Genomic DNA, 23,441 nt, shown 5'->3' on the forward strand with positions numbered 1-23,441 from the left:
TCAACAAAATTGTTGGAAATGAACAGAAGCCTTTAAGGCACAGACTTTATTTGGAGCCTCTTCTCTATCTCAAGAGTATTGGAGGAACTGGAATATGGTGAATGATCTCTTGGGATAGTTGATAACTTGCTTGATACCAAAAGTCCTGCACCCATTACTTCTGCACAGGAGCAAATTTTGATGCAGAATGAAATTTTATCACAATGATATATTGCTCTTCCTTGACATTGTTGTAAAGTAAGCAAGCATGATGACTGTAACCACTTCAATTTATAAAGTAAAATATTGTATTTAATGCAAGTATAATCTGCCCTTATTTCTGACAAGCTGATGCTAACGGAGTAACTTAACTATTTTGTCCAACCCCGGAATAAAGGTAAAGTTGCCAGACCATAGGACTGCTCTCTCACTGGAGAGAGATGAGTGGTGGTGGTTTAACCTGAAGGCCACCATATCTCAGGAAAGGGGAAGAGGTTAGAATGGAGAGTCCTTCAGGGTACCCTTAGCCAGTGTGGGAATTGAACCCACACTGTTGGCATCACTCTATATACAAGTCAGCCATCAACCAACTGAATTAACTCACCCTGACCACAAACAAACTTACTGATGATGGTAAGCAGTTACTCTATTCTTTCTGCTCATTTATTACAGTAATTATTCAAATATAAGGGTGCTCACTTTATTTAAAAATTATATCCACATTAATATTTCAATATAAATCTATTTGATAAACCAAGTCAGAGGGTGCAATTAAGCATAGAAATACAAAGCAGAATTTATTGTCCTGCTGCTAAGGTGACTTTCCTTGAAGTTTGAATGGTCTAATTAACACAGAGGTCAATTAGAGTCTAATTCCTCCTGGTTACTGCAAATATAACCAAAATACACCAACAGTTATAGTAAATTGAAATGCTGAAGTGATAATATAAGCACATCAAAGCTTGTTTCAGAAATGAATCATTCCAAACAGGTTGGTCTTGGATGGGGGTTACAGGGGGATTAGTGAGTAAAGTTTGCTTTCAATCCATTCCATCGTTATGCTAAACTATTCCTTACCAATAAGGTTTTCTCCTCACTTTGTGGTACCTGCATTTTGATGTGAAAAGTGCGACAAAAATGCAAACTGACACTATGATTTATTTGTGTGGTAAATGCCCCCTATAAATTGCACCAAATGAATTCACAACTACTGTCACGACAGTTTAAATGGTATCTTTGAGCCAGGTGCTAAGTGGAGGTAAAGATTGCATAATGCTTCAAATAAATGTCACCCTGGCTAGACAAGGTGAACTTATCAGATTTAAGTGGACGTACCTGGTATCCAGAGGGACACTGTGTTGGCAGCATGCTTTGTGGCTGCAAAGAAGCTAAATATTGCCACATGTGGCTGCACTAAGTAAACAATATTGATTCCTTCTTTACCATGTGCCAGCTGTTTATTTTTCTCCTGACCCCATTTTGGCTCATTGCCATTTAGTTGTCCACGCAATCCAGCGATCTGTGTGTGTGTGTGTGTGGGAGGGTGCAGTCTAAAGATTCGTGTAGTAAGGAAAAATGAGACGTTTGCATTGTTGGGCTGGTTAGCTACTGAAAAGAAGTTGCCCCATTGATCCTGAACTTTCGTAAAATGAAGTGATAATTCTGCATACAGTTTGTGGCTGTATCTGGAGCCAAACAGAAGACAACTGGGAGTTATTATTGTTTGCAGAAAAGGCTTGACAAAATGCACAAATCTGTGGGTAAGATATTTTTTTCTTCAGAAGGGGGAAGGCTAATACTTGTTTTCTAACCTATAGCATGTGATGGATCTCTACATGTGTATTTTATTCTCCTTCCTGCAATTTTGTTGTACTTACCTAAAATAGAGATTCACCAGTAATGCAAGTTCATGAAGATTTCATACATTCGACTTGAGCAAGAAACATTCAGAAACAACACAACTAAAAGTTGTTAAGAACCTAGCTATAGACATGGTTCTTTGTTTTGTTGCAAATTTGGAACCAATTTAGACAAAAGGGGCAATTGCTTTTACAGAGAGGGTGGTTTCGCGTGTGGAATGAACTTCCTGAGGAAGTGGTGGATGCGGACATAGTTACAACATTTAAAAGACACTAAGATAAATACATGACTAGGAAATGTTTGGAGGGATATGGGCCAGGAGCAGGCAGGTGGGACTCTGTTGGTTTGGGATTATGTTCAGCATGGCCAGTTAGACTGAAGAATCTGTACATATGCTACATGACTCTATGAATAATTTTGTAAGATCTCCATCCACTTCTCAGACAAGTGTCAGAACAAGCCTTCTTTGTAATGTCTGTCGTATACAAAAACAGCAAGCTGAAACAAAATCTGCATTTATTCATTGCACTGTATTTTTGAACTGTTCTAGTCACCTTCACCTTGCAGGGGACCCATACAGAAGTATTAATGCAGAGTTATTCCATTAATAAATTGGGGTTTGCTATACATATTTCTGATAATTCAAAAGGCTGCTGACTAACTTAAGGGTACATGCAACTAAACCTACCATATAATCCCATTGCTGTTACACTGATATCATTCTGCATCAACACTGCTTCACAAATAGCAATGAGTCAAAGGCTCTTTTCACCTGATCTCCAGCTGTTAGTCAAGACTTAGATGAAAAGCATCATGGGATCTCCAACACCCACCCCAACTGTCTCAGTAGGACCTCAATCCTTCTATACAATCTTACCTATTTTAAGACTAAGTTTAAAGGTAACTCAGACGGGTAAAGTTGATCACTATGGTTCTTTGTGGAACTAAATAGCAGGACCATTACCCTCAATCTTGGATTGCATTTAATGAGAAAATCTGGGAATTTGTTTTTTTAAGAAAGCAAGGAATTAAAAACTAACCTTTAATGAGAATTGAAAAAAAACTTCAATTCAACTGAGCACAAAATGCAAAATTGGTATTATATGAGCAAAATTCATCTTTAGCAATTATTTTTTCCCCATTGTCAAAACAAAAATAATGCAGATTTGAGGTTACAGAAAGATAACAGTTCTCAACTATACTTAATGTATTTAACATTTCAAGCATTACAGATACAAAGCAGGCTTCAAAATAAAGTGTGAGGAAAGTATCTCCAAAGCTTCAACTTATTTCAGTGTGCAGCTGAGAGCAATTAGACTCTTTGTTAACCTCATGATGCATTGTTAGATCATATGGTCTTAAAAGGCCAATCCAAGTTACAGTCAAAGATACCCTGACAACAAAATAATACACTGGATGCTAAATAGTTTTGGTCTTTTTGCTGTCAAAGTGGCACAATATTATAAATATTAGCTGAATGTGTTGTATTCTCTAATTGCATGACGTGTGTGTTTTTCTTTTAGAATTTTGCCTTGTATCCGTAATTGTCTGTCAATGGTGTATCCCACTACTGGGGGCAGAACCACAGCTACCATTAGGAGGGTCAGCTGATGAAAACATCACTTGCCCTGAAGTATGCACCTGCATTTTTGATGATTACAGTGAAGAACTGAATGTCTATTGCAGCTCTCGCAACTTTACAAGCATTCCAAACGATCTACCGTTAAATGCTAAAGCCATTTGGTTTGACTCTAATAACTTCACAGTTCTTCAATCCCATGCTCTCAGGAATATGTCTAATCTGGATTTCTTGAACCTAGAGAATAGCTATATAGTTACGGTCGAGCAGCATGCCTTCGACGGTTTGAAGGTGCTAGTTCACCTCCATTTGGAAAGGAACAAATTGAAATACCTAGTACCAAATGTATTCCTCCACACTCCATCTCTTGGATCACTCAGTCTGAACAATAACAACTTTGGCAAAATTGAAGATGAATTGTTTTCTGGCCTCTCTCATCTCTGGTACCTGAATCTGGGATGGAATAATCTGGCAGTTTTGCCTGCTACAGGCTTTCATGACTTACCAAACTTAAAGGAACTTATTTTGGCAGGAAATAGATTAACCTACCTGCAGTCCCAACTGTTTACACGTTTGACAGATCTGAAGGAACTTGATTTATCAGGAAATTTGTTGAGGGGCATTAAGGGGAATATCTTTGTGAAGCTGCAAAAGCTTCAGAAGCTTTATATGAGTCATAACCAGATCAGTACCATAGTACCAAGAGCGTTTATGGGGATGAAATCGCTCAGATGGTTAGACTTGTCCCACAATCGCATTACAGTACTACATGAAGAAACATTCTCTGGCCTTCTAAATCTGCATGTGCTTCGAATGCTCAACAACTCCATCACACAGTTGAAGCCCAAGACGTTCACAGAACTTCAGTTTCTGGAGGAACTCCAGCTTGGGTACAACAAAATCATAAGTCTTTCTGAGAATGTGTTTGATGGGTTAGTACAATTGGAAGTCCTCACACTAAACAATAATCAGATTCAGCAGATCAAACCAGGAACATTTGTTGGCCTTCGTGAGGTGGCTGTACTGAACCTATCCAGCAACTCCTTAAAGAATTTACCAGACCATTCATTTACAGGTCTTATTAATCTACATAGCCTGCATTTAGAAAATAACGCATTCACCAGAATTCAACCAAACACATTTTCTGGATTGTTCTGCCTTCGAAGACTCTTCCTGCAAAACAATTACATTTCGGTTATTCAGAATCAGAGCCTCAGTGACTTAAAACAGCTTTCGGAACTGGATTTCAGATACAACAAACTAACACAGATATCTGTTCAGGCCTTTGTTGGTGTACCAAATCTGGAGTATCTACTATTAAAATGCAACGAACTTCAATACATTTCTGAAACCACCTTTCAACCTTTACACCTCCTCTCGTGGCTTGATTTATCGGAGAACTTCATTGAGTTTTTCTATAATTACACTCTGACACCCTTGACAAAGTTAAAGTATCTGAACCTTAAGAGCAACTCTTTAAAGCACTTCCCCCCACAGCTTTTGGAGCAGGCAACACAATTGGAGCAACTACTGCTTGGGGGTAACAATTGGCACTGTGACTGTTTGCTAAAGTCACTCAGAGATTACTGTCTAAGGAATCCCCACGTAGTTCCCCGTTATTTCGAATCAGCAGTAGAAGATGGTACAATCATGCACACTTACAACAACATCACCTGTGCAAGCCCAAAAACTATTGCGAGCACAGATTTGAGGGACATTAGTGAGGACTATTTTCGTAATTGTTAATATCAAGAGCAAGATGCATTCCTGCAATCATCACATGCATTTTGCCCTAGTATTTTAACTGTGACAACCAGGTGTACATTTCATATGTAATTATAAGTATACCAAGTGAAATCAAGGCTAGACAGGCCTATTTGGTTTGGATCCCAATATTACCAATCAAATTTACAATGAATAGGACAATTCGTTCGGCTTAGTGTGTTCTATTAAGCTCATCATAATAGCTTTAGAAACAAAGTTTGGTCATTGTCTTAAAATCATAATAACAGCACTGACTGGAGTGTTAGTCTCTAACCTTAGTAAAATGTCTACAAAGTATCACAAGTTATCACAGACAACCAAAACTATGATTGGAACAAGTTCCTTATCACTTTAGAGTGAAAGCTACTCGGGTTGGAGGAGAGGGTCACTGTGGTAGAAAATAGGTCTGAGTGTTCCGTGCTATAACAATTCCGTGATTGTGTAAGTGATATGAAGTAAAAGAAAATTGTGAGTTAAACTAAATAAGCTAAACATGACAAACTTGTCTCAGCAACAGGGAGGGTAAATATGGATTAATTTATTTCAGAACATTTGAGCCACAAATAATTTCACTCAAATCTATACAAATAATTAATAGAGAAATTTTGCCCCTTATTACTAATTCAGATAACTGAAGTGTAATCGGTTACCAAATGACAAAATGTTTGTTGAGTGTATTTAATGCAGTGCATGTTACCAATGAACATAACACGGATATTAGGTCAGTTTCTTTGGGACAGATCCATAGGCCAAACACTTTGTTGTTAGTCTTTTAAGTAATGATGGTCATTGTTTGATCGGAAATAAATGCATGCTCCAAAATGACAAATTTTTTTTGCAAAACTTCAAATACCTTTGCCATACCTTTTTCCTGTTGTCTCCTGTACACTCTACTCCTAAGCATCCCCAAATCCCATTCTCATCTCTTGCTTTTTGCTCCATATGGAGAAATGGTTTATTGTGTTTTCTCCAACACTGCAGCTCAAAATTGGATAGAAACATGGGGACCAGGTGGCTATTAACTGCACCCTGTGCTTTTCTATTTCGATTTGATCTTGATTAATTAGGCAAGTGCTCCCATTGTAAGCAGAAAGGTTCCTCTTCAGAGAGCTGCACAGTTCAATATTGTTTATCATTCACAGCTTAGAAGACTCATACTTGAAAACTGACTCTGAAATGGTCATTTTAAAAAGGGTTATTCTACAATGGTGACATGAGTAACAAGGCAGGCATGTGGAATTGAAGCACCCAGCCATATTAATAAACTATAGTGGAGACTCATCGACTTCTATTCTTAAAAATTACATACAAATTAACAGAGTAAAATAGTGAGGTTATGGTAGACATATTGTTATGGAAAAACAGTAAGCTGTTTTACCAGGCTCTGCTGTACCTAAATCAGTAACATCTTAAACCGGTCCTTCACTTGATGGTAAAAAATCTCCCTAAAATATATAATTTAACATAACTTGGGGGAAGAGAATCATTTTACAGTTGTTAGGGAATCTTTTATGTGCAGTTAAATAATTATTTGTAACAGAGACTTTGAGACTGTCAAGAGTGTGGTAATGGAAAAGCACAGGTCAGGCACCATCTGAGGAGCAGGAGAATTGACATTTCAGGCGTAAGTCCTTCATCAGGAATTGAGTAGACTGTCCAAATGCAATTTTATTACACAAGACACCAATTGTATAACAATACATTAATACAATCTAGTTTCTTGCAGACCCAAGGTGATCTAACTTAGCCTCTGTTATGTTTTGAACTTCTGACTATCCTGTTCCGAGTTTCTATGTACCCTTCCTGAGCAAATTACATCATGATACCTAACACATATACTCTTTCTTGTACAACCTGCAGACTTGGCATAATGGCCACCCTGATGGTTTAACAATTACTTGTTTAAAAATGACTTCATTGATCCATCAGCAAGAGCAGCTGCACTGGACTTTTTTTTTTTAATACTTGGTACTCAACTAGCCACTGCAGTGATGGAAAGGAAAACAAAAAGCATAGAATGAGAAGTGGGGTGCATTGGATTAAAAGCATGTGAATTTGTAATTAGGGTTTTTGATTGTGCTGCCAACTCAGGAATGACTGCTATTCTGTAGCGCTTCTGAGCTAGATAAGGACTTTTTATCTTTCCTATCAGCAATGAACAATTATTCATGTTGACTGGACTCCCTAGAATACTGGAAAGTTATATAATTATGTGTACATCAAACCAAGGAAGCAGTGATTTGTTTCAAGCTGAATGAGAGTTTAAAAGCATTACTCCAATTTTTGACACAAGCACAATACCCAGGAAACAATGATTTTGGCCATAAATAATGCCTATTACAAATGAAACAGAATAATGCAAACAATCTCAAACACTTAAGTGCTTAGGCATACCCCAATGCTTGCACCATCATACGATGAGATGGGATGTAGGAGAAAGTAAGGGCTGCAGATGCTGGAGAGTCAGAGTCGAGAACGGTGGTGCTTTAAAAGCATAGCAAGTCAGGTAGCATCTGAGGAGCAGGACAGTCGATGTTTTAGGCATAAGCCCTTCATCAGGACATTCCTGTGTTTTTCCAGCACCACCCTTTTCGACTCTGAGATGGGATGTAGCCAATTGTTCCAGCCAATGGTTTCTGGATATCTGAATTCAAACTTTATAATCACATTAGATATAATTAAGTATAGGATTCAGGAAAATACTAACAGGTTTCTAATATTAATACACTTGTCCTACAAAATAAGTCACAGGGATGCAAGCCATCCAAAACTGATATTCTTTAGAACATTATAAACCAGAAATAGATCATTCAGTTAAGCTGCAGCCCATCTTTAACTTGCACCTTGCACAGCAGAAATCAAGGATGGAAATTTACAGTATTGGGCTGTAGTTAAAAATGGTTCACCTTCAATTCTTTAATTATAATTCCACTTATTCCAGAATATGCCAAGCAATTCCTTTATTTTTGTTGTTTCCTGTTTCTTTGATATCCACTCAGGCATGAGGATGCAACAAATCCAAATCCGGAGTTGTGTCCCTCCTCACAATAGCACCAGAGCATTCCTCTTGTGTTTGCTTTTCAAGAAAATCTTGACATAATTCAAAATCAAACCTCACATCAGTCATTCAACACAAATGTTTGTGTTACTAGGCTAACAAATAACACTCTTTTTGCAACACCCTACCATGAGGCCAACTGAGATCATGCTATTAAACAACCTTAAATCAGCAAGTAATATAGTTAAAATAACAAAGCTAGCTTCAGATTACTACACATGGCATTACACACATTAATAATTCTGTGTTTGATTGTGTCAGGGTTTTGCTTATGCAAATTAATTTTTCTTAAGAATCCTAATTTCAGAAGCAAACCACTTGAGCATTTGATTATAGTAATGAGTTTCTTTAATAAAATAAAAGCAAAACTTTTAAAATTAAGTTTACAGATGACAATGCTCACCAAAAGAAGTGAAAATCTTAGCTGCAGATGACATCTTTAATAAACAGAGTTACACAGGGCAGTCAAACAGACTCTGAACTATTTCTACATTTTTTTGCTAACTTAAACTATTTCAAATCTTTGACTGATTCCTAACATGGAGGCTTTTTTTCTCCCTCATTTTCCAAAGTTTTGTTTCACTCTATATTGCACAAATTCGGTTAGCCTTGCGGCTGGAGTACTTTCTGCAAAGTGTTCCCACCTCAAGGAGTTGTAAATAATAAGAGCGGATGACCTCCTAAATCCACCACTCTAAATGCAGCATCACATTAATATCTAGAACAGAATGTCTGGCATTGTAAATACAGTTAATTTCAAACACATGTTGAAAGTGTTCTAGCACTTCCATAAAAGTAACTGGGTACAAATAATTGATTTATAATTCCACATTTCCATTGGTATAACAAAAGGCATTAATGGTCCAATATTCAAGTGTTTCCATTTCTGGAAAAAAAATTGATTATTTTATTCTTACATTCCAAGAGTAAGAGCTCTTTATGCTTCTATTCTGCAATTCGCCACCTCAGCAGTTTGATATGAATATACAAGAATAATCTCATGTATGAAGTGCTGAAGATTCATTATTGTTGCTTAAAATTTTTTCCACTATGTTATTAATAGCATCAAAGGTTGCACTCTTTGGAAAAGCCTGGATGAAATTTCGACCTTCCTCCAGACTGTGAGACAATTGAGGATCCAGAGGAACACACCCTATAAGAGATGTAAAAAAGAATTGTACTTCAAAAACTAAAAATAAAAATCATCACCAACAAATCAATTAATTCAATGGCTTATGACTGTGAAAACAAATCCAAACTAGGGTAAGCCGCAACAAACATCTACAGTAAATGAAGAGGAAACTTCTTACAGCCTTGAAATGACAAGGTGAAATTAAAAAGTTGAGTTCATGTCTTGGCTAACATTCTTCAGTTAAAAATACTCAGACATTTTTAACTTCGATTTACCATAATTTCAAGGCTGTTAAAGCTATAACAGTTACAGTCACTCATTAAGAGTAAGCTTTTTAAGAGGAAAGAAATGCATACAAGTATAAAAAATACACATATTATATTCAGTTTATACAATCAAAATAATTCATGTATGGATCAGACACAGTTTTTCTTTTTATTTCGGCTGAACATCTCGTCACGAAGGTGGGAATGTCAAAATAAAACTATTGAAAGATACACATAAGGGAGTTCTTCTATTTAAAAAAATATATAGTTCTTCAATGCCGCTATAGCAATATTTTTAAATAAAAATACCATGTGCAATGATTTTTCATGAAGCTGCTCTCAGAATAATAATGTGCTTTCTTTTCATGCATCCAAGTGTTCGACCCCATATATTAATCTTGCTTACATGCCTGGTCCATTAGACAATGTGCCAATGCTGAACAAGTGGCCACATGCTAGCACATTTAGGACCAATATCAAAATGGTCTGCACATCTGAAAAAATGTTCTAGTAGTATACCACTTTGAAATCATTTAAACGATAGGTGAATGCAGTAATTCACATGAGACACGGAAAATTGTATGTTTCTTTTAGATGGTTCAAAAAGGATCCTTCATTTGTAACCATTTTCTTAATTATTCAAATTTCATATGCATTCATTAAAAAGCAACCTCCACAGACGCACCAATCCTAAACATTCAGCAGAGGTCTTAGGTGCCTTAGAAAGATGCAATGCTAAATACATACAGACTCAAATTATAACTTTATTTTGTTCAAAGCTCTTCCACAAAATGAACCCAACACATGACACAGAGGGACCTTGAATATCCGACATACAATTAACCGAATTTCCGGATAATCCGAACTTGGTCCCGATACTTGGTTAACGATGTTATCTTGCACTCGATTAACTGAACGAAACACATCCCGTCCGGGTCCTTCAGATAATCGAGGTTCCTCTGTATACTAATCATAAAGTGTACCTTTACAGATTGTGCTTTATAAAGAAATCCTTTTGTCGCATGATCTTGGCCAAGCATCATGGCAGTGCTTAAGTGAACTCCAAAACTTGCAATAGAATTAGAACTTCAGTAGTTTACTTTAGGATGCTCACCTAAAAATGGAACATGAGACTGCTCAGCAAGTGCTTCACCTCCTCCGCTGGAAAATATATTAGTGCATTCCTGAAAAGGAATAATTCAACAACATCAAAACCTGAAGCACCATCACTGTCTTCCTATAAATGTCACATTATCTTGAGACCCATCAAATTAAATTTAATCAAACATATTTACAATTATTCAAATACAGTCATGTTCTTTATAATTTCACATCAATTATTTCATCCTGTCTTGCTTCACAGGGAAATCTTTTACAGTTGGACTGTTTTTGGTTTAGGTCATTAGTGATGTTTAAAAGAAAATCATACTACTTTCTATCATTTCAATATCTCAAAAGATCAGAACTTTTTGGTCTTTAATATTAAGAAATATGCAAAGCTAGAAGTACATTTCACCTCCAGTCAAGATTTTTAAAAACCCACTTTTTGAATCTAACACATTTAAAAATCAAAATTTTCAAAGGTTTAACACATTGTAAACATTAGTAGGTATGAGCAATAGGCCCATATTTTAAAAATTGACAAGTTTCTTCACATGATCAAACTGGTCTTAATAAACCCACAGTTAACAAGCTTCAAACAGCTTACAATACTCACTGAACAATTGGGGCAAACAAAGCCACTCATGTTTTCAATTATTCCCACCACTGGCAATCCAGTTTTTTTGCAAAATGTCAATTCTCTTCTTACATCTCCAATGGACACTGCCTGTTAATAAACCAAAATATTTTGAAATGATACTCAAAAGGAGTAGGAATGATAATAGGTGTTTCAAAATTAAACTTGTCAACATTCATGGTCAAGTATCACATATGAATAATGATCACTTGGACAAGGCAATGTAGATGAATCATTGCTCACAGAATCATAATTCAGGAGCTCTCAGGAGTGATGGAAAAAAATCTTTTGCACAAGCACAGAAGTTGAGATTGAAAAAACACTACACACATCAGGCAATGCTAAACTGGAGTTAATAAATCTCCTAAGATTGTCAGAGAACAGAAAAACTAAAGAGAAGTCAGCAGTTTGGCATAGTTGAGGCTCAGTGAATGAACAAATGACTGAATGGGGTTGTAGCACAATTCAACTGAGGGAGAAGGTAGGAGAGAAGTCTGAAAGATAAAATAGATGTTTAAAGCAGAGAGGAAATCACAGAGTAACACTGACCTGACCAAGTTTGAGGAGACTTCAAGAAACAAGGAAAATTGCAAGAGTTATTGGGAGATGAAAAATTAAATTTATCAGATGAAGAACTACCCAAACTAGAGGATAAGGAAACAAATATACTTATCTATATAAAGCAGTTAGCATCTCCAATATTGGACTGATAGAAGTTACAAGTAGAAATAAAGTTGACTTGGGATATCCAAACCACAGGCTAATTTGGTTAAGTTCTAAGTTTTTAAAAAGCAGACCAATAGCCGTTATTGCACACTTAGAAGAGTTTTAAAAAAAAAGACTACAGAATAAAGAATAGGACAGCAGAGGAACAGGACCTTTGGCCCAACATGCCTGTGCCAACCATGATACCATTGTAAACTAACCCCAAATAAACAAATCGCCTGCATGTTCATGAGTCTGTCTAAATGACTTTTAAATGGTGCCATCATATCTACTTCTACCATGTCCACTAGCCATCTGTTTCAGGCACCTACCACCCTCTGCATTAAAATATTTGCCTCGCACATCTCCTTTAACAGGTCACCCCTCAGCCTTCAACACTCCAGCAAATAAAATTCCAGTCTGTCCACCGTGGGCGGCACAGAGGTTAGCACTGCTGCCTCACAGCGCCAGAGACCCGGGTTCCACTCCCGCCTCAGGCGACCGACTGTCTGGAGTTTGTACATTCTCCCAGTGTCTGCGTGGGTTTCCTCCGGGTGCTCCGGTTTCCTCCCACAATCCAAAAATGTGCAGGTCAGGTGAATTGGCCATGCTAAATTGCCCGTAGTGTTAGGTGCAGGGGTAAATGTAGGGGAATGGGTCTGTGTGGGTTACGCTTCGGCGGGTCGGTGTGGACTTGTTGGGCCGAAGGGCCTGTTTCCACACTGTAAAGTAATCTAATCTAATCTAATCTTTCCTTATAGCTAACACACTCAAATCAAGGCAACATCCTGGCAAACCTCTTTTACACTCTTCCCAAAGCCTCCATATCCTAACTACAGGGCAGCACAGTGGCTCAGTGATTAGCACTGCTGCCTCACAACGCCACGGACCCAGGTTCATTTCCAGCTTTGGGCAACCATCTGTGTGGCGTTTGCACAGTCTCCCTGTGACTGTGTGGGTTTCCTCCCACAGTCCAAAGATGTGCAAGTTAGGTCAATTGGCCTTGCAAAATTGCCCATAGCATTCAGGGATGTATAGGTTAGGTGCATTAGTCAGTGGTAGGGGAATGAGTCTGGGTGGGTAACTCTTCAGAGGGTCGGTGTGTACTTGTTGGGCTAAATGGCCTCTTTTCACATGAAAAGGATTCTAGAGTGTGGTGACCAGACCGGCACACAATATTCTAAATGTGGGCAGATCAAAGTTTTATACAGCTACAACATAACTTGCCAACTTCAATACTCAATGCCCTTACAGATAAAGACAAGCATGCCGTACCCCTTCTATACTATCTTATCCATTTGTGCTGGCACTTTCAGGAAGCTTTGAACCCAAGATCCCTCTGGATATCAATGTTCATTAGGGTCCTACCATTTACTTCATACTTTCCTCTTGCATTTGACCTATGAAAATGTCTGTCCTCACTGGTCCAGATTAAACTCCATCTGCCATTTCTCCACCCAGTTTTCCATATGATATATAAGCTGCTCATCCTTTGACAACTCACTTCCCTATCCACAACTCCACCTATTTTTATGTAGTCTGCAAACTTACTCCCTAACTCTGCATCCAAATCAATCATTTATTACAAGCAATATTGGCCTGCACTGATCCTTATGGAACACCACTTGTCACAGACCTCCAGTCAGAAAAACAGCCCTCCACAACTACAACAACAGAACAGTTAAGAGTGAGAAAAACCAACAAACTAACTCTTAATTCAGCCAACTATACGGTGTTTACAATGCCAAACAAAATTGTAAGTAATTCAGAAAATGCAAGTTAATGGCAATGCTATGGAAAATTTAAAAGAATGAAGAGTCATCTAAGTAGTCTTTGCAATACCAATTCCTGATACTAGAGGGCAATGCCAATCCCTAGATGGGGACCAAACAGAAAAAACTGGAAATTCTATAGATGCTGCCTGACCAAGTGAGAGAAACACTGATAATGACATTACTGACATTCAACTTAAAACAGATTATTTTTCCCTTAGCAGATGCTACCTGACATGCTAAGCATTTCCAGCATTTCATTCTTATACTTCAAATTTCCAGTAACTAACACTTACTTGATACTTGAGACTTTTTACCATCCACCCACACAAACTCTAACAATAACTTATTAAGCAGAAAATGCTTATGACAAAATCCAACATTTCTTCCTGATTTATCATACATGAAATGCCTTTTACTTAACATCACTGTGTCGTATACTTTTCAGATTCCATGCACAAAATGGAACAAAGCAAGATTTTGAAGATGACCTGAGGAAGAGAGAGATTTCTATCCAAATAATAAATGTAAACCAAGGAACTGCTTAATTAGCATAAATTTCCACCTTCAAATTAGCCTAATTTATACTATATTACTGTATGCCTTTATACAGAGAAACCTTGATTATCCAAACAAAACGGGCAGGCAGTATTTCGTTCAGATAATTGATTCAAAACCTTTCCTCTGGGGCTCGGAGTTTTCTGAAGTTTCCTTTTTCCTCCCTCCGCCTGCCTTGCTCCCTCTCTCTGTCTCAGGGTTAGTTTCTGAACCCACACGCACTTGTCTGTAAGGGACCTGCAGCATTGCTGAAGCCTCCCTTTCCCTCCAACCCCAACCAGCTCAACGGGATTGACACAGCGAGCACTTGCTAAGTCCACTCCCTATTCAGGAGACTAGGCAGCAGCAGCATACTACAGCAGCAAAGGTAGTCATGCCCCTGGCGTTAGCACTGTTTAAATGTCAAAAAAACAAAAATCAACTGTAGAGGGTGGGGCTGCGACACAGGAAATAGAATCACAGGAAATAAAAGGACCAATAAGTTTCCTCCATAAAAAGGAGAACCACGCAACACTTGAAATAATTTGGGATACAAACTGTGCATTTTGCCTGGATGGAAGTCAGTGTAATGCAATTTAAAACATCCAAATACCTAACAACTGAAACAAATAATGTGTACTTAACTGACTGTATCAGCATTTATCGGTCTGGCATGAACAAAAGAAAGCTGAAAAGACCTCAGAAGTTGAATCTCTCAGTAAACGCACCTGTGGCGTCGTAACCAACAGAGCTCCATCGGGTTTATGCTGACGAAGGCATTCCACCACTGAGATGTGTTCATCAGAGGTCCCAGGCGGAGTGTCGACAATGAGATAGTCAAGCTCTCCCCAGGCCACATCGGAAATAAACTGCTTGATTAGAGCTAAGTGAGGAAAGGGAGAAAAGTTTTTTTTAAAATATAAAGCAAACTTGAGAACATTTAGCTATTTCATATGTTCAGAGATAATTAAAGTCTGACAGTTGAACTTGACTGCCAAGTTAATGAAAAGGTTGTTTGAGCATTGTTTTCAGAGTCAAAATCTCAAGCTTACAGGTCATTCAATTCCAGTTAGACTAAATCTATGATATTTCACCATGAAAATACATCTTCACCTTCCGGGCTTTTCATAGGACTCAAACTGAAATTAAATTATTTAAATACAATTCTGACTCTAAAACAAAACAATTCATGCCAGTAGAGATTAAGCTTCCTGCTAACTGAAGAAGGAAAATTCTAACTTCGAGTCACAATTTTTTTTACCTCCCAATCCACAGCAAACAAACATTTGTGACTAAGTGCAGCCTCCAGGTGAAACATAATACATGGCTGGGTGTTTCTGTTGGCCACTGTACGTGATTACATAGTCTCAAGTAAGGTATGAAGTGTTCCAGACATCACGTGTACAAGATAGCCTTGAATGGACCACTTCATTCTTTGTCAGTAATCGCTAGTGTTGTGCAGACAAAATCCACTCCCTATTTTAGTTGCAATTTCTAGATGTTAGATTTCTGTGCAATCATCTTTGAACTTTTACATCTATATTTACGTAGAAGATTGCCAACGTACCCTTGCATTAAACTTGAAATACCCTCTCATAACAGTGGAAGATGTTTAAAAGAAAGAAGGAACTCTCAAAGTCTCTTACAATAACCAGAGACCTAAAGTGCCCATTTTCATCCATTGTCATTTCTGTGGGTATTATGCTGGTCTCCCACTTGAAATATGTCAGGGAGATGGATAACATGCCTGTGAAATTTCACTGTCTGGATCAGTTAATTTCCAGTATTGCTAAAGAGAAGTTGCAGGAAATGTTGTAGGAACAGTACACCAAGTAGCTCAAAATTTCATACTGTTGCCAGGTTGCAGATGTGTTACATTGAGCCTTCATCTTTAAATATTAAACCTAATTTCAGTCTGCACAAGTCACAAAATCATTTGTTATTCAAAGTTTGCATATTCGTAAATATTTGTAAAATTTCATCAGCACTTCAAAAACAAAGTGTCTATTAACCAGATATTGGTCCACTACTTTTCATCATTTATATAAATGATTGGAATGCGAGCATAAGAGGTACAGTTAGTAAGTCTGCGGATGACACCAAAATTGGAGGTGTAGTGGACAGTGAAGAAGATTACCTCAGATTACAACGGAATCTTGATCAGATGGGCCAATGGTCTGAGGAATGGCAGATGGAGTTTAATTTAGATAAACAGGAGGTCTGCATTTTGGGAAAGCAAATCTTAGCAAGAGTTATACACTTAATGGTAGGGAGTGTTGCTGAACAAAGAGACCTTGGAGTGCACGTTCATAGCTCCTTGAAAGTGGAGTCGCAGGTAGATAGGATAGTTGCTGTGGTTCTGTTCGCCAAGCTGGAAGTTTTTGTTGCAAACGTTTCGTCCCCTGTCTAGGTGACATCTTCAGTGCTTGGGAGCCTCCTGTGAAGCGCTTCTGTGGTGTTTCCTCCGGCATTTATAGTGGCCTGTCCCTGCCGCTTCCGGTTGTCAGTTTCAGCTGTCCGCTGTAGTGGCCGGTATATTGGGTCCAGGTCTATGTGTTTGTTGATGGATGAATTCGACTGGGACAACACTACCATTATAGGGCAAGCCAAACAAAGAACAGCCAGGGAATTCCTAGAAAGTTGGCACTCATCCACAAACTCCATCAACAAACACATAGACCTGGACCCAATATACCGGCCACTACAGCGGACAGCTGAAACTGACAACCGGAAGCGGCAGGGACAGGCCACTATAAATGCCGGAGGAAACACCACAGAAGCGCTTCACAGGAGGCTCCCAAGCACTGAGGATGTCACCTAGACAGGGGACGAAACGTTTGCAACAAAAACTTCCAGCTCGGCGAACAGAACCACAGCAACGAGCACCCGAGCTACACATCTTCTCACAAACTTAGATAGGATAGTGGAGGCAGCATTTGGTGTGCTGAGATGTGATCAGCTGTGATCATATTAAACAGTAGGCAGGCTCGAGGGGCTGAATTGGCTACACCTCCTCCACATTCTTAAGTTCTAAAATTTTTTTCTCCACCATAACCCGAGCAATGCTTGGAAAGGCACCAACATGCTAAAGGAATGTTCTAAGAGTAACAGATTACTTGTAATTAATTACTGATGAGCTACAACACGTGCTTTATTTTTGTTGTTTGAGTTAAAGACATAGGACCTCACCGGTTTTCTTTGGCCCCCTCCATATCACAGCATCATCTGGAGTCTCCAACAGAAAGCCTATTGACATTATGCACATTGTTTTATCTTTGTCTACATAAACTGGTACCCAACCCGCATCGCATTGATGTACAGCACTATTCAGAACATTCAGCATCCGAGGGATGCTTGGACCACACAGATCAATGTCGAGAATTCCAACCTAAAATAAAACAATTCAACAATAAATTAAACAAACAATTGGGGAAAAAATTGACATCAGAGATTAACTAGAATGACAACAACTAGGACTAGAAGACTGAAGAACCCTATTAGATGCAAAGAGAAGATAGAAGAGGTGGTGGTGTTTTAAGTTCAGAAGGAGATTTTCAAAACTATGTAAGGATTTTAGAAACTATGCAAAGAAAAACTTAACAATTCAAATCACACTCCAAAATTGGCAAAAATAGAAGGACACTAGAACTTCTAATGTTGTCACAGAGCCAGAACATGGTGCGCTTTACCCACAAGTGGTTTCTACAATAAAAATTAATTGAAAAGTGACATGAATAAACATTTGGAAAGAACACAAGATATGAACATTTGAAATCTGTTCCTGTCAAACAGCTTTTCTTTGCAAATAAAATGCTTTAAAGCATTTAATATTTTTAGTTATGTCCTTTGTTAAATTTGTTTTGAATCTCTTCAAAATGAAAACAATCAAAATTTCAGACGGATTTTGCAAAAAAGCTAAAAACGATCCGTGACAGCGATCGGGAAGTATTCATTGTTGGCATTGTATCAAGTTGCACTATGGAATGCTACAACAAAGAGTTGCCTTAAATGATGTAATTTTCAAGTGAACCTTTCAAGTAAATTTTTCACAAAGTTTTGAATATGACCTTCTTGCTTCAGGAGCAGTTACAAATAATGTTTTAGGAAGCAGTGTAGAATTCAAAAGTATGGATTATTGGAACAATGTTGAGGAGAAAGAATGTATTAAAAATTGAGCCGCTGGGAATTATATGCATCAACTACAGGTGAATTGCTTGCAGTACCATAAGTTTGGATTGAATGTCTTGAGACATCCGAAACTTAGCTGAAGTATGACAAAAAGATAGAGAATTTTCAGGCAAAACTTGGTCCACTTAGGTTGGTTTACAGAAGATTTTATATTCAGTAATATGTCAATGAGCGAGCAGGCACTTAGAGTCATAGAGATGTACAGCACGGAAACAGACCCTTCGGTCTAACCCGTCCATGCCGAACAGATATCCCAACCCAATCTAGCCCCACCTGCCAGCATCTGGCCCATATCCCTCCAAAGCCTTCCAATTCATATACCCATCCAAATGCCTTTTAAATGTTGCAATTGTGCTAGCCTCCACCACATCCTCTGGCAGCTCATTTAATACACATACCACCCTCTGCGTGAAACATTTGCCCCTTAGGTCTCTTTTATATCTTTCCCCTCTCACCCTAAACCTATGCCCTCTAGTTCTGGACTCCCCAATCCGAGGGAAAAGACTTTGTTTATTTATCCTATCCATGCCCCTCATGATTTTGTAAACCTCTATAAGGTCACCCCTCAGCCTCCGATGCTCCAGGGAAAACAGCCCCAGCCTGTTCAGCCTCTCCCTATAGCTCAAATCCTCCAACCCTGGCAACATTCTTGTAAATCTTTCCTGAAGCCTTTCAAGTTTCACAATATCTTTCCAATAGGAAGGAGACCAGAACTGCATGCAATATTCCAACAGTGGCCTAACCAATGTCCTGTACAGCTGCAACATGACCTCCCAACTCCTGTACTCAATACTCTGACCAAAGGAAAGCATACCAAATGCCTTCTTCACTATCCTATCTACCTGCGACTCCACTCTCAAGCAGCTATGAACCTGCACTCCAAGGTCTCTTTGTTCAGCAACACTCCCTAGGACCTTACCATTAAATGCATAAGTTCTGCTAAGATTTGCTTTCCCAAAATGCAGCACTTCACATTTATCTAAATTAAATTCCATCTGCCACTTCTCAGTCCATTGGCCCATCTGATCAAGATCCCATTGTAATGAGGTAACCCTCTTTGCTGTCCACTACACCTCCAATTTTGGTGACATTTGCAAACTTACTATCCCTACCTCAAATGCTCACATCCAAATCATTTATATAAATGACGAAAAGTAGAGGAGCCAGCACCGATCCTTGTGGCACTCCACTGGTCACAGGCCTCCAGTCTGAAAACAATCCTCCAACACCACTCTCTGTCTTCTACCTTTGAGGTAGTTCTGTATCTAATTGCCTAGTTCTCCCTGTATTATGTGAGATCTAATCTTGCTACCAGTCTCCCATGGGGAACCTTGTCGAACATCTTACTGAAATCCATATACATCACATCTACCCTCTGCCCTCATCAATCCTCTTTGTTACTTCTTCAAAAAAAAACTCAATCAAGTTTGACAGACATGATTTCTCACGCACAAAGCCATGTTGACTATCCCTAATCAGTCCTTGCCTTTCCAAATACATGTACATCCTGTCCCTCCGGATTCCCTCCAACAACTTGCCCACCACCGACATCAGGCTCACTGGCCTATAGTTCCCTGGCTTGTCCTTACCACCCTTCTTAAAACAGTGGCACCACATTAGCCAACCTCCAGTCTTCCGGCACCTCACCTGTAACTACTGATGATACAAATACCTCAGCAAGAGGCCCAGCAATCACCTCCCTAGCTTCCCACAGAGTTCTAGGGTACACCTGATCAGGTCCTGGAGATTTACCCAAGTTTATGCATTTTAAAACATCCAGCACTTCCTCCTCTGTAATACGGACATTTTTCAAGATGTCTCCATCTATTTCCCTACATTCTATGTCTTCCATGTCCTTTTCCACAGTAAATACTGATGCAAAATGCTCATTTAGTTTCTCCCCAATTTCCTGTGGCTCCATACAAAAGCTGCCTTGCTGATCTTTGAGGGGCCCTATTCTCTCCCTAGTTACCCTTTTATCCTTAATGTATTTGTAAAAACCTTTTGGATTCCCCTTAATTCTATTTGCCAAAGCTATCTCATGTCCCCTTTTTGCCCTCCTGATTTCCCTAAAGTCTACTCCTCCTGCCTTTATACTCTAAGGATTCACTCGACCTATCCTGTCTATACCTGACATATGCTTCCTTCTGTTTCTTAACCAAACCCTCAATTTCTTTAGTCATCCAGCATTCCCTATACATACCAGCCTTTCCTTTCACACTAATTGAGCCAAAAGATTTTGATGTAGGAAGTCATTCCAATTTTGAGCACAATTTACACCCTGATTGCCAACTTCAAGACCAGAAAGCCAAGGAAAATTAGACTAAAGCTCTGGTGCAGAGTCAGACATTGCACAGGCAAGAGGAACATAAATAGCTTATATGGTCACATGTCTAGAACTCATGGTTGCTTCTTTTGTTACCAGTAGCATGTTTTGCATAGAATTTCTTTTGTACTGTCATGTTGTGGCCTTAATGGATTCATCACATTCTGCCACAGAAAAGGGAATTTTAGAAAAAAAATTAATACCCTTCACACAAACAATTTTTTTTCTTGAATGTTAATGAAATATTCATGTTTGGTGACATTTATTTTATCTTACCCTTTTCCCAGCATTTCTCAGTGCAAGTGCTAACTCTGTTGTTATGGTACTTTTCCCCACTCCTCCTTTGCCAGAAAGAACCAGCAGGATGTGGTCAACAGCAGCGAGGTTATCTTGGGTTAAAAAAAGTTACATCATTAAAATCACGTGCATTTCAACAACCTAAACATTGCTAAGTCAGAAGTCACACAACACCACGTTATTTGAAATCACAAGCTTTCAGAATGACAAAAGCTTGTGACTTCAAATAAACCTGCTGGAGTATAACCTGATGTTGTGAGACTTCTGACTTTGTCACACCAATCCGATATCAGCGTTTCCACATTATGGTTAAACATAAACAAGACACAAGGTTTGCATAAAGATTTGCAGCAGGAACGGAACCAAATGAATTCCAGAAGACACAGCACAACAGTACTGCACAGGAGGCGCCAAAGTACTGAAAATGTCACCTAGTCAGGGGGCAAAATGTCTGCAAATCAACTTTCTACCTTGGCAAACATACCCACAAGTATAATCAAGGCACAATCTAACTTACAGGACAAATAAATGTAGGCTCATTTCAGAGCAGTCAAGTCCTTAGATATTTAAAAAATGCAGTAATGCCAAGTTTCTATTGTCCTTTGAACAGGTGCTACACTCATCTAAGAGATCTTCCTCCCTCGAGAGAGAATGCACATTTGTGTCAATATATACCAGATATTCTAAGAAAGGTTCAAATATTTGAGAGACAATCTCGTTCTTCACATCAAATCTGCTTTTAAATAGAGTAAAAAAGACGACAATACTGTTGTTACCGTAGGAACACTGATCAATAAAACTCACATTATAATAACCTTTACATCATATCCAGGTGTTAATTTTTTTCTATCTTATCACATTATCTCATGAAGATGGTAGCCCATCACAGAATCTGGCAAAGCTGTGGTATCTTGGTCAATTAGAAAATCTGATTCCTGAAGAAGGGCTTATGCCCGAAACGTCGATTCTCTTGCTCCTTGGATGCTGCCTGCTTTTCCAGCAACACATTTTCAGCTCTGATCTCCAGCATCTGCAGCCCTCACTTTCTCTCAATTAGAAAATCTCCCAGGTTCCCTCACATATCAGACAACACAGTGGCTCAGTGGTTAGCACTGCTGCCTCACAGAACAAGGGACCCAGATTCAATTCCAATTCTGTATGAAGTGTGCACATTCTCCTTGTGTCTGCGTGGGTTTCCTCTGGGTGCTCCAGTTTCCTCCCACAAACATGTGCATGTTAAAAGAATTGGCCATGCTAAATTGCACATAGTGTTGAAGGATGAGTATGTTAGGTGCATTAGTGAGGGGTAAAATATAGAGCAATAGGGTAAGGGAATGGGTCTGGGTGGGTTACTCTTCGGAGGGTTGGTGTGAACTTATCAGGCCAAAAGGCCTGTTTCCACACTGTAGGGATTCTATGATTCTATGAAATGGTGCTATTTGTGATTGAGTAGTATCATAGCCAAGTTTGATGTTCATGATAAGGTACCCTGTTCTTAGATAGCAGAAGCTGGAATTGTGACTGACTTCAGTTCGAGGGGCACAAGAACCAGCTCTAGTACACCATCCCATGGTACATATTAACAAATGAATGAGCAACTTTTCTGCACTTAAAGTATAGACAAAATATTCACACCCTAAACAATCTGGACTGCCAGTTTGCTCGATCCTAAACTTCGGATGGAGTCAACTGACAAAAGTGTACATTGAACAGCAGCTGGATTGGAGCTCATCTGAGCGAGTTTCAGATTTAGAAAATTCGCAGTATCCTACCTCTCTAGTGAGTAAGGCATTAATCTATTAAAAATCTTACGAAGGAGGCGAGCAAACAGATGGGGGACGTAAGAGGAGAATTGGCGGTAGAGGAAAAGAAAGCGAGGAGAGGAATGCGATGGGGAGGACACATTAAAGGACAGAGCTCTTCTCTTCTCTTCTCTTCTCTTCTACTCGTCTCCAACTCCCCAAACACACACTTACCTTCCGCAGCCGCCATCTTGTCTGAGTTCCCAGTAACCGTCATGCCGTCACGTGATTCGCCACCGCCCTTTCCCCACAACCGGGACCAAGGGAAGCGCATGCGCACCACTGACAGGACCTTTGGCTCTCCTGACCCGCTCAGATCAGCGGGTGGGCGGGGCAATAGCGGAATCTGATGGACGTGCGTCTTAACCATTCAACGGGCAGATACCTACGACGTTTCATCGGATGGACGTATCGGAAACGGGTGGCCGGCATACAAGT

At 39.0% G+C, this 23,441-nt stretch overlaps 2 protein-coding genes across 3 annotated transcripts; one reads left to right on the forward strand and one right to left on the reverse strand.

Moving 5' to 3' along the window:
- The first annotated feature begins 1,548 nt into the window (after window positions 1–1,548).
- Window positions 1,549–8,334, forward strand: LOC122560834 (insulin-like growth factor-binding protein complex acid labile subunit). Its single transcript, XM_043711980.1, has 2 exons — window positions 1,549–1,739; window positions 3,363–8,334. Exons 1-2 carry the CDS (start codon window positions 1,724–1,726, stop codon window positions 5,162–5,164), a joined length of 1,818 nt encoding a protein of 605 aa, XP_043567915.1. The 5' UTR covers window positions 1,549–1,723; the 3' UTR covers window positions 5,165–8,334.
- Window positions 8,335–8,570: 236 nt separating this feature from the next.
- nubp2 (nucleotide binding protein 2 (MinD homolog, E. coli)) lies at window positions 8,571–23,433 on the reverse strand. Of its 2 annotated transcripts, none has more exons than XM_043711985.1 (7): window positions 23,178–23,433; window positions 21,181–21,293; window positions 17,580–17,778; window positions 15,119–15,273; window positions 11,356–11,466; window positions 10,753–10,822; window positions 8,571–9,393 (listed from the first exon to the last, which is right to left on the reverse strand). In XM_043711985.1, the coding sequence occupies exons 1-7, from the start codon at window positions 23,371–23,373 to the stop codon at window positions 9,239–9,241; spliced, it is 999 nt and encodes a 332-aa protein (XP_043567920.1). In that variant the 5' UTR covers window positions 23,374–23,433; the 3' UTR covers window positions 8,571–9,238. The 2 variants fall into 2 exon arrangements, with proteins under 2 accessions (XP_043567920.1, XP_043567921.1); XM_043711986.1 differs by lacking the exon at window positions 23,178–23,433 and adding an exon at window positions 22,974–23,148.
- Between the last annotated feature and the right edge of the window lie 8 nt (window positions 23,434–23,441).

The sequence above is a fragment of the Chiloscyllium plagiosum genome, chromosome 21 (genome assembly GCF_004010195.1).
Source record: "Chiloscyllium plagiosum isolate BGI_BamShark_2017 chromosome 21, ASM401019v2, whole genome shotgun sequence".
In the NCBI taxonomy this organism is placed as follows: domain Eukaryota; kingdom Metazoa; phylum Chordata; class Chondrichthyes; order Orectolobiformes; family Hemiscylliidae; genus Chiloscyllium; species Chiloscyllium plagiosum.

Bases quoted from the DNA above. Each gene is read 5' to 3' on its own strand.
- nubp2 (XM_043711985.1), bottom strand. From the start codon at position 23,373: ATGGTTAAGACGCACGTCCATCAGATTCCGCTATTGCCCCGCCCACCC. The intron at 21,294-23,177 runs GTAAGTGTGTGT...TTTTAACCCAAG, and splicing joins CAAGATGGCGGCTGCGGAAG to ATAACCTCGCTGCTGTTGAC. The intron at 9,394-10,752 runs GTGAGCATCCTA...CATCTCTTATAG, and splicing joins GTCTCATGTTCCATTTTTAG to GGTGTGTTCCTCTGGATCCT.